Below are 15,147 nucleotides of genomic sequence, written 5' to 3' on the forward strand. Positions count from 1 at the left end.
TCTTACAATTCTGCCTGCAACCTCAGTGGAAAATAGAAAAATAGAATGAGGAAAATATATATTTTGTCTTAATATTATGTACAGTAGTATTTACGTTTACTTAAATGGCTTTTTAGAAAGGTGTAGAAAAGAAACTGAGACTGCTGGGAGATCCTGTGCTTGGGGTCGAAGGTCATCAGAGTGTCTATTCCTTGTTGTATTTTCTCCTCATCTTAAACATGATATCGGAGAAAAGCCTTTTTGAGGAAAAGTGTAAAGATTTAGATTATTAATAATAATAATAATAATATGGCTTAAGCTTTTTTTTATTAAATGCAGTTTATTGCCACATATGTGGAGCACATAGAGAGTTTTACAAATGTTGAACCATGTTGAAGTTGCACTTTGTCTTCTGTTTAGTCAGCTTCATCTTGGTACTTATTAAACAGGGACCACCTACTGCCTTAATCACACCAGGGACATTGTGTTTCAAGTTACGTCTGTATCCATACGAACAAGACATGATTAGGACCCACAGTTGACTGATGTGCACATTTGGAGTGTGTTTAAGTCATTTAGTCATTCCTCTTTCCCTGTGAAAAAGAGGTAAGGCTGATGCAATGCTGGTGTTGGTTTGGTTTGCAGTTGTTTAGATGTTGTACAAGTACAGTAGTGTTGAGGGTGATATTCTGAGAGATTACTGCTCAGTTGCTATAATTGTAGATATTGTGTGGGTGTGTTCGTGCATGTGTTTCTGTGTTGGTGAGAGAGGAACCGTAGTTGAAGCACAAATGCTTATCGAGTCGCAATTAGAAAGTCAAGCTTCAGATTTACTCTATTTAATCTTACCCATCTGACATTTGAAACACATGTAATGTATTGTCATGTTTGTGTTATATTTATGTCTGTTAGCAGGTTCTTCCTCTGGGCACTGAGAAAAGTTTAGTGTCTACTTGTTTGCTGCTGTTCACGTTTGTAAATCAATGTTGTGACTATCGATTTAATTCAAATGTTCCAACATGATGCCCACTAAAATGTGATCACATTTGTGTGAATGTAACTGTTTGGTTTTATTCTGCTGTGTTTTCTTTTTTTTGGTAAAGACTTACTTTACTTCTTATATGAGTAATCTGGTGTTTGGATTTCACTTTTCCTGTGACTTCCTGTGAATTCTTTGAAGGCTGCTGCAAACGGACCAGCCTAGTATGTCAAATGCAGTATGCCAAAAATACCAGGATGTTCTACTGCATCCGGTCGCATTTTGCAGTATGCAAGACAGCATGCTTTTCTGGTTATTCTGACCCACAATCCTCAGAGGATATACCTGTATAATTAAATAATGTAATTAAACAAAACCCTTGCTTAGGTTTAAGAAAGAACACCATGGTTGGGCTTAAAATTACTATTTTTGTACAGTGAAAACTGGCGTGCCGTTGTGAACACGAGACACAAATGAAGAGCTGATTGTAACGTGAAAGTGACACTTAACACACGGACCAGCGGTCTCCTGGATGAAAGCCTTGTGTTTGTTGGACCCATCCACTTTCTCGCCCGCCATGTGTGTCTCTTTCACTCTCCAAAGCACTTTTTCTGAGTGTTTACTGTTGCTGCGGATGAGTTTACATTGTAGATAATGGAAAACCCAGTGTGTCTCATACCGGCGCTAAAGGGTGCCTTGTGCGATAATATCGAACGCCGACGGACGTGAAAAAGTATTGATATTTGATGCTCTGGGAATGAGAACGGGCTGTGGGCTACTGATATATCGGTTGTGGATGCCAAACTTCCTCATCAGGTCATCCACTAATCGGAAGGTCGGTGGTTCGATCCCTAGCTCATCCGATCACATGCCAATGTGTCCTTGAGCAAGACGCTTAACCCCAAACTGCTTCTGAAGGCTGAGCAATCGGTGTGTGAATGAGTATTTAGATTACACCCTGATGGGCAAAGTTGGCAACTTAGCAGCCTCTGCTATCAGTGTACTGTAATGTGTGTGTGAATGGGTGAATGCTGACATGTAGTGTAAAGCGCTTTGAGTGGTCAGAAGACTAGAAAATGCTATATAAATGCAAGTCCATTAACCATTAATGGAGGGCATATTTTCTTGCCACAGGCAATTTCTCTTCCAAGCTTCCAAGATAATCCAAAGTTTGACATTTATTGTAAATCAGTGAGGTGGGTCTTCAGCTTTGTAAAAGCTGTCATTTTCCCTTTTCTATACAAGCTACTTGTGGTGTCACAGCCTATGGGGGGGTGGCATGCAGGTAGACAATCATAGAATTGAACTCCAAGTTTCTGTGAAATAGCACAGATTGGGTACATATATTTCATTGCATTTGATGATAAGGCAAGAATGTGACTGTGCAAGGTGTATTGGCTCAACACTTATCTAGTGTCAGCCTCCTCCTGGTTACTGTATAGGTCTACAAAGCTTTTTCTACCTGTGACTGGCTGACCATCTTGACCTCTAACCATTTTCAAAGCCTCCTGCCAAAGAGGCAGAGATTCTCTGTGGTCCTGTATCATCTTTGCTCCCGCTGCACTTTCTGTAGTTTGGAACATTTGCTTTTCCTGCAATAACATATGTAGGTGTTTTGAGTTAAACCGTGCTTCTTTGTTTCCTTTCAAGATCAATTCTTTTATTGTTGGGGAATGGTTGTATCAAAGACAATAGCCACACCGTTGAAGTCCTCCTATCCTGTTAAAGGCCCTGACACACCAAGCCGACGTTTGGCCATCAGACAGTTTGGGGATGTCGCCGAGCGTCCGTCGACCTCGTTTTTTTTCGGTGTGTCCAGCACCCTCTAGTCTGCCCGTGTCGGAGGTTTTTCAGCCAATTCAGCGTGTTGAATCAGTGGTGGTGCTCATCGGTGAGAGAAATCACTCTGATTGGCTGTTCAGCTTAAACGAATCAGTGCACGAGAACAGAAACAGAAGTGAGGAAAGCAAGCCAACCAGTAAAGTCAAGAGGACAAACACTGAAGACTCTTCTAATTTTTCATCTTCATCTCATCTGATCATTCCAATATACGGATATTTTCACAGCAACATGAACATCTAGAATGAAGCTAAGTGGTGAGTGAGAGTGGTGTAAAAATGGTCGGCAGATGCTGCTTAGTTTCATGTGCGTATCATAACGGCTTGTATATCCACCATCCTCGGTTCTCCTATTTCTCTTTTTGAATAATGAATACAGACTACCGCCACCTGCTGTTGTGGAGAGTTAATTCCTCTCACACAGGCGCAGAACGAGTTCAAATGTGTTCAAATGCAACTTGTCGGCCAAGACGAAAACAACATGAGGCAACGCAAAAGTCTGCCACATCGCCGCTAGTTCTTCGATGTCAGCTTGGTGTATCTGGGCCTTAAGGCTGCATCTTTGTTTAGTACAGATCCCCGCAAAAAAAGGCTGCAATCTTCCTCCAGATGCTCTCACCTAGGTCGCTGAATGTCTGAAAGTGTTCTGGAGACCCTGCAGAAGAGCAATGCCATCAATGACGTACGCAGATGGTTCCTCTGAATTCGGTATTCAGAGTTTGTTGTTTCTGAGAAGGTTGCAAAAGAGCTTTCATGGTTCCTGATGGGCTTCTGAACTCTTCTCATCAGTGTCAGAAAGGTATTTCATGTTATCCACTATGCTGTGGTTACTGACATCAGCCATCTTGTGAGGGGGACCCAGAAAATGAAAACACTGTGAAACTTTCATAGACATGAAAAAGTAATTTGTGACCAGCAAACAAGATCGCATGGATTCAAATGTGCTCTTCCAAAGACATCTTGCTGTTTCCAAGCAGAGGGAGATGCTCATGAACTTGCTGCTGTCCCTCTGTCTCTGTGTAATGATGATGGAAGCCTCAGGAAAACAACAAAGGCTGACTTTGCTAAGAAAATTGAGACTGTAGTTGAGGAAATACAGCAACTACTGAATTCAGAGGAACTACATGAATCTGCGTACATCATTGATGGCATGGTTCTTCTGCAGGGTCTCCACAACACAGACTTTCAGACATTCAATGACCTAGAACAGTGGTTCTCAAAGTTTTTTACCAAGTACCACCTCAGAAAATATTTGGCTCTCCAAGTACCACCATTATGACCGATGTTAAAATACAGTAGCGTAGGCCTACCCTATTTAGCAATGCACAGTTCACGCAGGAGGCAAATTTATTCCTAATAAGAATATTACTTATTGTTGACTTTTGTCAAAGGGGTAGCACTAGAACTGGTACTTAAACTCTTCCACACAACTCTCATACTACGCAAGGGGCCGCCTCTCACACTAGGCGAGCTTGCGTACCACCAGTGGTACGCAAGCTCGGTGGTGTAGTTACCTTTAACAAGTAGTTACAAATATTGCGATTTTAAGAAATACTGCGATTTGAAAATTACAGTAGGCCATATCGATGCAATTTTGATAATCGTGCAGCACTACTCCATCTGTGAGGACAAAAGAGAACAGGAGTCCATGCACTAGCCTTGATGAGCTGAGATGCAGTTTGGCATCCACAATCAATGAATAAGCGGCACAACATCCCCTGACTGAAGATGCTTTCAAGCAACATGTTCTGAGAGCAATGTATTCAATTCAAGGTATTTATATAGCATCAAATCAAAACAAAAGTTATCTAAAGACACTTTTCATATAGAGCAGGTCTAGACCATACTCTATCAGCCAGCAATGTGGCATCATAGACATCTTCCAAAGGCACTTCTCTGGAATCCCATTGGAAAAGAATAGACAGTCAGAAGACGGATCCATGAGGCCACGTTCTTCCAGAAACCAGCGGCTCCACAAAAGCTCAGAAACATCCCACACCCATACTGCAGTGATGAAATTCAAATGCATTTCTCAGTGTGAACTGAGTTTTGCTTGTGCACCTTTCCTGACGGTCCAAACATGACACATTTTGTGACCGAAGATAATGTGGATGGACATGCTGCATTCAAAAGATGGAAAAAGCAAGAAACAAATAGACCAGGGAACGTTTTATGTTCATATGGGTGTTATATATTCATACTTATTACATGACTTTGTTGAATACTCGATTCTGATCGGTCAATCATGGCGTTCTACTCTTTATTTCTTTATAACAGACCGTTGCTATGTATAACAGACCGTTGCTATGTGCGCAGTTCTGATCTCGGACTCTGGAGGATCGTTTTTGTGTCAAATTATTGATTTCTGAAGTAATTAGCCATGTAATAAGCGGGATAATGTACAGCTAATGGGTCATTGGTGTGAAATAAACCCCTTCAGGGCGATGCTTTGCATCGGGGTGCCGCATCACCTTGTCAAGGTTTATTCCCCAACAATGACCGGCCCGCTGTACATTATCCCTTACTTAAAGGTTTAAGTGCAAATTATTACTTGCAATTGCATCAAGAACATTTATTTACTCCTTAAATTTAAGTTTATACAAAACTTTTAATAACTGGTGTGTCTACCTGATTGAAGTGTATTAATACGTATCTATTGACTGCAGATATGCCATTTACCCCCATTTCATGCTTGGAACACATGATACATTTCTTAATGTAGACCATTGACCATACCTGCTACAGTTACATATCATATATTGCTGGATTCAGCACAGTCATACCATTCCAGAAAATCCTGATTGGTGTTTCTAGGAGAATCCCAGCCAAAGCTACCTAAAAGTAAATGAATACATTCATCATAGACCTTCAAATTTGATACTACCGCTTATTGTACTTATGTGTTTGTAGTACTGTATTTCCTCAACGCATCAATATATTCACATTCTGTTTCTTCACACATGTAGAGGAACCCCCTGGCCATTATCACATTAAATTTGGGATCAATCAGAGCTAGCATTATGAAATTACATGAGCTTTGGTGTACCATCTCCCATTCGGCCTGGCTTCATTTTGCGCTTTTTCTATTTATGGGTTATGTCACAATATCTGTCAATTTAACCATTTTTGCAGTAAAATATTTTTATACAAGAATCCATTTCATATATGGGAGACCTAGAAGAATATGAAAATCATTGTTGTGCTTTGTTCTACCTCCGGTAGGGGTATCTCAAAATGTTGGGTGTCTTCCCACAGGCCTAGTATGAGCAAGAGGGTCAAAGTTCAAGCGCAATGTTATGACGAAGTAATATGTCCCAATTGTATGCATACTGCATGCAACAGTACGCACTGTGTAAGGGCAGCTGCAGTATGTACTAAAGTAAAAAGAAAAAGTATGCAACTTATAATTCGCCCACGGCTTGAGAACGACCTTTGCAGAGGTGAACCATATCTTTCTTGCAAGCCAATAAGAGCAGACTGGTCTTTTTCAGGAGGGGGTCTTAAAGAGACAGGCGCTAAAACAGAGTGTCTCAGACAGAGGGTAAAAACAGGTATATTCAGATAGACAGTATGAGAAAAACTATTTGTTTCTTGAACATTAAAGCATGTAAACATGTTCTAGTAGAAACCCAAAATATAAGCTGAACATGGAAATGAGCATGATATGTCACCTTTAATCTGTGTTTATATCCACATATACTTTACATTTTACTTCAGTCACAACTTGGTACAACTTGTAAACAAAAGAGGAATTAAAACTAGACCATGCATTTATCTTCAGCCGACTTGACTACTGTAACGGCGTCTTTACTGGTCTTCCTAAAAAATGGATCAGACAGCTGCAGCTGATTCAGAACGCTGCTGCTAGAGTCCTCACTAAGACCAAGAAAGTGGATCATATCAGTCCAGTTCTGAGGTCTCTACAATGGCTTCCTGTTTCTCAGAGAATTGATTTCAAAATACTCCTGCTGGTTTACAAAGCACTAAATGGTTTAGGGCCAAAATACATTTCTGATCTTCTGCTATGTTCTGAACCATCCAGACCTCTCAGGTCATCTGGATCAGGTCTGCTTAGTGTCCCCAGAGTCACAACTAAACATGCAGAAGCAGCGTTCAGTTTTTATGCACCAAATATCTGGAACAAGCTCCCAGAAAACTGCAGGACCTCCAACTCTGAGTTCTTTTAAATCAAAGCTTAAAAGTGTCCTGTTTGCTGCTGCCTTTTATTAAACCAAATAATGATCTTATACTGCACTCGAGCTTTTACTCTTGTGTGTTATATTCTATTTTAGCTTCTATCCTAGCTTTTGTTTTTTAGCTTGTTTTATTTTCTAATCTTTAAAATTTTAATGACTGTTTTAATTATGTCTTAATGTTCTTTTGCACTTTGTCGCAATGTGAATGTTTGCATAAAGCACTTTAAATTGCCCTGTTGCTGAAATGTGCTATACAAATAGAGCTGCCTTGCCTTACCTTACCTAAAGCTGAAACATAAACAAAAGTTAAAGAGCTCCAGTAGCAGCCAGGGCTTTAAAGACTGGGAACACCAGGGTCACACCAGGTGTTCCCAGTTGGTGCTAACTGTCCCCTGCCATCAGGTATCTGAAAGACGAGACAAATAACAGATTTGCAGGGGTCAGGTCATCACACTTACTGAATAACTCTTTCTAACCTGAATCTCGATAGCCCTGCCAGCATCGGAGCACTTCTGTGTCTTTATTGTTCCTCTTCACAGCAAACATTTTGACTTATAGCTGAAAAAGCACAAGTGGGACAAACAACATCAATGATGCCTGAGTAATCAATGCAATGCTGTGCAGGAATTGCTGGTATTTGTTACACCTGTGTCAAACGTGTCTCTGAAAGGTTGATTCAACATTTTTTTCTGGAAAAAAGGGTACAGATAGGGGCATTGTTCTTTAAAATACATACTTTAATCTTGTTTAGCACTCATCTGTCTCATACCAAATTGATTTCCCTTGATTGAATCAAGCCATAATTTACAAAGGGCTGTGACAGAGTCATACAGTCAACATACAAACAACTGCTTCAAGTCACACCACAAAACAACAATAACATTTCCTCTTCCACCTTTCTTCTTACTCCAGTTCCAACCTCTACATCAGATCAGAGCTCCCGTTGGTGTCAGCTGTGCTTCATCTCCAGAATGGTTCAGAAGGTAGCAGTGATCGGAGCAGGGATTTCTGGTCTGACCAGCATCAAGGCCTGTTTGGATGAAGGTCTGGAGCCCACCTGCTTTGAGAGCGGCCTTGATATCGGAGGTGTATGGCGGTTTAAGGTGAAAGACAACGCTTTTACATAAACACTTGTACATAAGCTCATATTTTCACTTCTTGAAAGTATGTCTGTAATGTTAAACCATGTAGGAATTTACATGTAAATCTGAAAGTAAATGTAATAAAATATATGGATGTGGAAAAGAAAAAACAGTAGAGAAACGTTTTGGGGGCCGTTTGGATTAGGGTTCTGGGGGTCCGAATCTGAATTTCGCCTTGGGTACCAAAAGGGTTAGAGCCGGCCCTGGTAGTATGGACATAATATTTATCAATAATAACACCTTGTATGAATATGTGTGTGAATGCTGACATGTATTGTAAAGTGCTTTGAGTGGTCAGAAGACTAGAAAAGCGCTCTATAAATACGAGTACATTTATATTTGTTGTGACCGTTTAATTGCAGACAAAGTAACAAAGTGAAATGATAAAAATAGCAAAATAATCTCAAATAATACACGCTTTGTATCTGTTCAAAATGAACCTTAAAGAGAGATTTGTCAAGTATTTAATACTCTATCAACATGGGAGTGGAAAAACATGCTGTATGTATATATTTATTATTGGAAATTAATTAATAACACAAAACAATGACAGATATTGTCCAGAAACCCTCACAGGTACTGCATTTAGCATAAAACAATATGCTCAAATCATAACATGGCAAACTGCAGCCCAACAGTCAACAACAGCTGTCAGTGTGTCAGTGTGCTGACTTGACTATGACTTGCCCCAAACTGCATGTGATTATCATAAAGTGGGCATGTCTGTAAAGGGGAGACTTGTGGGTACCCATAGAACCCATTTACATTCACATATCTTGAGGTCAGAGGTCAAGGGACCCCTTTAAAAATGACCATGCCAGTTGTTCCTTGCCAAAATTGAGCGTCAGTTTGGAGAGTTATTTAGCCTCCTTCGCGACAAGCTAGTATCTGCACTAGAGTCTTCACTCTAGCTTTAAAACTGAGCTCGCTACAACCTAACAATCGCAAGTTGCGTTAATGCGTTAAAGAAATTAGTGGGGGTTAAAACAAATTTGCGTTAACGCGTTATTAGCGCGTTAACTTTGACAGCCATAGTCACTATCTGTCTTTATACTGTCCTTCTGTAGGAGAAGCCAGAGCCTGGATGTTCCAACATCTATGAGTCGGTGATCAACAACAGCTCCAAAGAGAAGCAGTCTTTCAGCGACTTCCCTCCTCCAGCTGAGCTTCCCAACCACATGCACCACTCTGAGGTGCTGATGTACATGCGCCTCTACGCTCAGGCCTTCAACCTGATGCAACACATTCACTTTAAGGTCAGTGAGCTTTAGGATTGTTTGTGTTTCTTCTGTATGGAGTTTTGCATATAGAGTGCTGCCCGACAGGTTGTTAACCACATAAATGCTTTGACTCATCGCACCGCCATGTTTCTACAGCCGCCCAGAACGGACAAACCAAACACTGTTAACTTTTCCTGCTTGGGCTGGTATTGATAACGTTACTCGCTCCCATCGCCGCCGCTTTCTCTCACTCTTGCTTCACCACTCGCTTCCCTCATACACACCCAAGCACTCCACTGTTACAACAACTGGCTCTAGAGAGGGCCATTTGCGTTTTCATGTTGGCCACAGTAGCAATTCTACACGCTTGGGACCCGGGAGAATTTGTAATCGTCAACCTCACCGCTGGATATCGCCAGATCCTACACACTGTTCCTTTCATCTTTGTAGCTGTGCATAAATACATAGTGTGTTATAAACCATTTAGGGGGACTTAAAGTAATGTGGTACCAATAAATGCCAATATAAACGGAGAATATTCACCACTGTTTGTGTGTGTTTGTGTCCAGACGCCAGTGGTCAGTGTGAGGCAGACGCCGGATTTTGCAGCGACAGGCCAGTGGGAGGTGGAGACAGAGAGGACAGAGGGTCAGAGGGAGACTCATGTTTTTGATGCAGTGATGGTTTGTAGCGGACACTACACTCAACCTCACCTGCCACTCAGAGACTTCCCAGGTACCAGGAATCATTACATATACCTGTAAGTCTTTTGTTTCACATTTGAGAGAGTCACCCTGCAGCTGCTGCTACTCCACAGACATTTCACACACTGACTGCTCTTCAAATAGAGTACTACATAACTACAGCTATGCAAGTGATAGACATGTTTGTTTTTATTTTTCCATCTCAGGTATTGAGAGCTTTGAAGGCAGATATTTTCACAGCTGGGATTATCGCAGCGCTGAGGGTCTGCAGGGGAAAAGAGTGGTGGTGATTGGGATTGGGAACTCTGGAGGTGATATTGCTGTGGATATCAGCAGAGTTGCTGAGAAGGTATGCAACTAAACTACATTTTTCTACTTTTCAAATCTAGCATTGCTGTTTCATATTACAGATTTTCTCTTTCGCTTTGCCAATGAGCTCAAGTCTCTGAACAATTAGTTTGTTGTTCCCAACAGATTAGAATTTCTCATTCATTCAAGCTAATTGCACGTGTGTTTTTGCACGTGTATGCAAAAGAGTACAATAGTCTACAATTTTAACAATAACCACTTGCACATGTCTTATTGATCAAAACTGATGAGTTGACTCTTGGTGAGATTGTCGTACTCTTCACAACTTCTAAATATTCTTCCATCGTTTGAACTGAACAAAATGATTCGTTGAATTATCAAAATCTGTCAGACATACATGTAAATTTCTTAAAACGTACTCTTGTTGTTTTTTTTTACCAAACTACTGCAGGTTTTTTCATTGTTGCAGGGTTTTTATTTTATTTTTTACTGGCATGGGTGTCATTTTGTAGCAAATTTTCCGTGCATTGTATATGACTTTATATGAAATATCAACAGTGAATTTTCTGTTCATAATACATGTAACAGATTGCTACACAAATACATTTACTGTTAACATTAATGTGCACATCCTGATTCTGTGTAAACAGCATTGTAGCTTAAAGTATTGACTTTTCCCGGTAAACCTTTACCTGCTGTTGAAATGTGAATCTAGACAGCTCAGTGCGAGACACAACAGCCTTCAGCTTGACAAAGCTGACATTCTGGTGTAGTACAGTAAGCAGTCAGTGTCAACAAAAAGTAGAACAAAACAGAGATTTGCACATAAGAAACATTTCCAGGGTTGACTGCCATGGGGAAAAAACGCGTAAACATTTGGCGTATGCGTTTCACATGATGACAAAACAACTTTTAATATTAGTGACATTGGCCAATTTACTGGCACAATAACTAGGTTTTTAAAGTCAAGACTGTTTCGAAAAATTTGCCAAAGCTGCTGTCTTTGGCTGTAATCTTAAAAAAAAACTAAAAAGTGATGCTAAAAACAATCTAAAAGCTGTGCAACATGAATCTTAACCCTGTGCTGACCTGACCTGCAGGTGTACCTCAGTACCAGGAGCGGAGCGTGGGTTGCCAGGCGTGTGGGAGATGGGGGGCTCCCAGCTGACCTTGTTGGGACTTCTCGAATGGATGAGATGATATACAAGCTCTTCCCCTCGTGGATCAACGGGATGGTGGAGAAGAAACTGGACGAAACAATTGACCACAGACTATATGGTCTGAAACCAAAACATGGGTAATATGAAATAATATGAAACTATTGGCAGAGCGTACAACACACTGATGAATTTGCTATTTGTGCAGCCTAACCAGTGGGGTCAAAAATTTAAGTTTGTCCTGCAGGTGGCATCAGAGGAAAGCTTAGAAGTAATTAAAGTTTCTCATTCAGTTGTCTTCTGTGTAGTTCTAGCACCCATGCACCACACTTTCTTAACATATATTTTGTGAACCAATAAAACATTTGGCCAGATGATGGTGCTAGAAGACAGATCATCTGGGTGCAAAGTTTTTAAAGTGCAGGTCTAAATGCCAAAATAAAAAATAATATTTCTAATTAGGGAGTGATGGACAAGATGTACATTGCATTTTTTTATCATCTGATTTGAACAAAAGGGAACACTTTTTGTTTCCTAGGTGACAGTGGATGTAAGTGTGCACAGCGACTCTTCATATACTGTAGTTGCCTAACACAGCTCTGCCGTCCTTTTTGACAGTTTTTTTGTACGGATCCCTTGTGTGAATGACGACCTACCAAGTCGGATCATCTCAGGTCGTGTTCTGGTGAAACCAAATGTGAAGGAGTTCTGTGGGTCCAGTGTGGTCTTTGTGGATGGGAGCGTCATAGACACGGTGTGTATTAGTACAATTGCTGGACTGCATTCTGATCTTGATCATATAATGTAAAAAAAAAAACATCCATATTGTTGCATTCAGTACTTTGATATCCATTTTTGGAGTCTCTTAATTGTGTGTGTCATACAGGTGGACGTAGTGGTGTTTGCCACAGGGTACAACTACAGCTTCCCCTTCCTGCCATCAGCTCTGCAGGCTAAAAGTGGTTACAGGCTGCGTCTCTACAAGCATATGTTCCCTCCTGCACTGACCAAGCCGACTCTGGCAGTGGTGGGCTTCATCCACGGCCTCGGGGCGATCAACCCTCTGGCTGAAATGCAGGCCCGCTGGGCTACAAGAGTGTTTAAAGGTAAAGTACAGCAGTCAAACGGAGTTTTATGCTCAGTTGTATAAAACAGAAAGAATCATGAAGTATTAAGCTGATAAAACAAAGATAAAGTTATTACAAGGAACTTTTAAGTGGTTATGAAACAGACTCAGTGTAGTAATGATGCCTCTAAATGACCTACATAAGCAAACTAAACCATTAACCAGCGAGAAGATTGGCTATTTCGACTGGAAGCCAACACCGACACCACGCTGCTGGAGGTCCAGGCTGTATTGTTGGGCCCACTGGAGGGAAGGGAGGCATGGTAGGACCAGAACCAGGACTGACTGGGGCAGACTGTCAGACCCTGCTGCAGTAAAATGAGAGGTTTTCTCGAGGGAGTCTGGCAGCTGCATCTCTTCGACATGAAAACACAAACGCTTTTGTCCACAGGGGCCGCCAAAATTAACACAAAATGAAAGTTCTTTGTAGTAACTTTAAGTATGTTTGACCTGTTAAACAGGGCCTGGGTCTCCAGGACTCCAAACAGAACATTAGCATTAAGATCACTGTTAAAATATTTTGTGTGTGTGTGTATTTCAAGTTGACTGATTTTCTTTTTCTTCCATGCAGGCTTAGCAACTCTCCCTTCAGAAGTGACCATGATGAAGGAAATTGAAAAAGACACAGTAACCATGCACCAGAGGTAGGAAATAACGCTGAAACTGAATAGTAGATCCACATTAAGATTTTGAGATCCATCCATCCATTTAACTCCGCTTATCTGGGGCCGTGTCGTGGGGGCAGCAGGCTAAGTAGGGTATTCCAGGCGTCCCTCTCTCCAGCAACATATTCCAGCTCTTCCTGGGGGACCCCGAGGCGTTCCCAGGCCAGACAAGATATATAATCTCTCCAGCATGTTCTGGGTCTACCCCGGGGCCTCTGACCAGTTGGATGTACCCCGAAAAAACTTCTAAAGGGAGGCGTCCAGGAGGCATCCTGATCAGATGCCTGAATCACCTCAGCTGGCCCCTTTCGATGCAAAGGAACAGCGGCTCTACTCCAAGCTCCCTCCGGATGTCTGAGCTCCTCATCCTATCTCTAAGGCTGAGCCCAGCCACCCTACGAAGGAAGCTCATTTTGACCGCTTGAATCAGGGATCTCATTCTGTTGGTCACCTCCCAAAGCTCATGACCATAGGTGAAGGTTGGAACGTTGATAGACTGGTAAATCGAGAGCTTTGCCTTCAGGCTCAGCTCCCTCTCCACCACAACGGTCCAGTACAGCGCCTACATAACTGCAGACGCTGCACAGAAACGCCTGTCTATCTCCTGCTCCATTTTACCCTCTCTCGTGAACAAGATCCCGAGATACTTGAACTCCCTCGCTTGGGACAGTGACTCAGTCCCAACCCGGAGGGCGCAAAACATCAAGTTTGCAATTATACCTACCATCTGACCTGATTTACTGCAGGGTTCTGATCGGGTTGTGCTTTTAAATCTGTTATTTTTGATTAACTTGTTGAAATAAAGTTGAAAGAATACATGAAATTTGTGTATTTCTGCATGAATGTACTGCTGATATCAGTATATTACTTCACCAATGACCTCTTTAATTTCATTTATATATTTTAATGTCACATTATTCATGCTTGCTTTGAAGCATATAAAGTCCCAAATTAAAAACTGCAGTTTTTTGTTTTTATAATGTTTTTGTTTGTTTGTTTCCCTCTGTTAGATATTCCTGCTCAAACCGTAACCCCCTCCAAGTGGACTACATCCCTTACCTTGACTCTCTGGCAGAAGAGCTGGGGGTTCGACCAAACATACTGTGGCTCTTCCTGAAGGATCCCAGACTGGCTCTGCAGGTTTTGCTGGGTCCCTTTACTCCTTATCAGTACCGTCTGACTGGACCGGGCCAGTGGGCCGGAGCCCGTCAGGCCATTCTCACTCAGTGGGATCGGGTGTTTCAGCCTTTCAGGACCAGAGTGGTACCAGAATCAGAGACCAGAACCTCTTCTAGACGGAGCATCATAGTGATTTTCTCAGGTGCAGCGCTGCTGTGCTGCTTCTGCTACAATAAACAACATCTCGCCTGTTTCTTCTCTCCTCCGGCATTCTTCAGATCTCCTCAGTAAACTGCAAGACTGTGATAACATGAATAATAACATTATTAATGATAACCTTATTAATGACCGTGATGATGGAGGCAGCAGTGAAGCAGCAACACATTCTCATATCTCAAAGTGCTGTGTAGGCAGGGAATGTTTTTAGACTGTAATTTGACAGTTTTAATGAGAAATAAAGTCCTTAAAATAAACATGCAAGTTTGGGCTCAGTCTGTACAGCATACAACATACTGAATGTATATAATTCTTCTTGTTTTAACCTTTTATTTAGGGCACTCTTTTTGCAGAATATCATTGTCTTTCTCAGTGGCTCTGCCCCGATTGTTCTCTGCCAACTCGTCCCCATAATCTCTGAATAAATATGTTCAGTCAGGTACCAGAGGTCCTCTGACAGCTGCTTGTGAAACAAACAAACAAACAAACACAAAGGT

General features: G+C 41.5%; 1 protein-coding gene across 1 annotated transcript; it reads left to right on the forward strand.

Annotated features, from left to right (window-relative positions):
- The first annotated feature begins 518 nt into the window (after positions 1-518).
- On the forward strand, positions 519-14,907 carry LOC141768057 (flavin-containing monooxygenase 5-like). The gene is made up of 10 exons (XM_074635962.1): positions 519-585; positions 7,905-8,095; positions 9,202-9,390; positions 9,924-10,089; positions 10,265-10,407; positions 11,468-11,664; positions 12,143-12,278; positions 12,411-12,630; positions 13,222-13,294; positions 14,326-14,907. Exons 2-10 carry the CDS (start codon positions 7,964-7,966, stop codon positions 14,723-14,725), a joined length of 1,656 nt encoding a protein of 551 aa, XP_074492063.1. The 5' UTR covers positions 519-585; positions 7,905-7,963; the 3' UTR covers positions 14,726-14,907.
- The last annotated feature ends 240 nt before the right edge of the window (positions 14,908-15,147 follow it).

This window comes from Sebastes fasciatus, chromosome 5, assembly GCF_043250625.1.
Source record: "Sebastes fasciatus isolate fSebFas1 chromosome 5, fSebFas1.pri, whole genome shotgun sequence".
NCBI classification, from domain to species: Eukaryota; Metazoa; Chordata; class Actinopteri; order Perciformes; family Sebastidae; genus Sebastes; species Sebastes fasciatus.

What these genes read in the sequence shown, in the direction of transcription:
- LOC141768057 (XM_074635962.1), top strand. Translation starts at nt 7,964, where the DNA reads ATGGTTCAGAAGGTAGCAGTGATCGGAGCAGGGATTTCTGGTCTGACC. An exon ending in GCCACTCAGAGACTTCCCAG is followed by an intron (nt 10,090 to 10,264) that starts GTACCAGGAATC and finishes TTTCCATCTCAG; the next exon opens with GTATTGAGAGCTTTGAAGGC. An exon ending in TCAGCAGAGTTGCTGAGAAG is followed by an intron (nt 10,408 to 11,467) that starts GTATGCAACTAA and finishes CCTGACCTGCAG; the next exon opens with GTGTACCTCAGTACCAGGAG.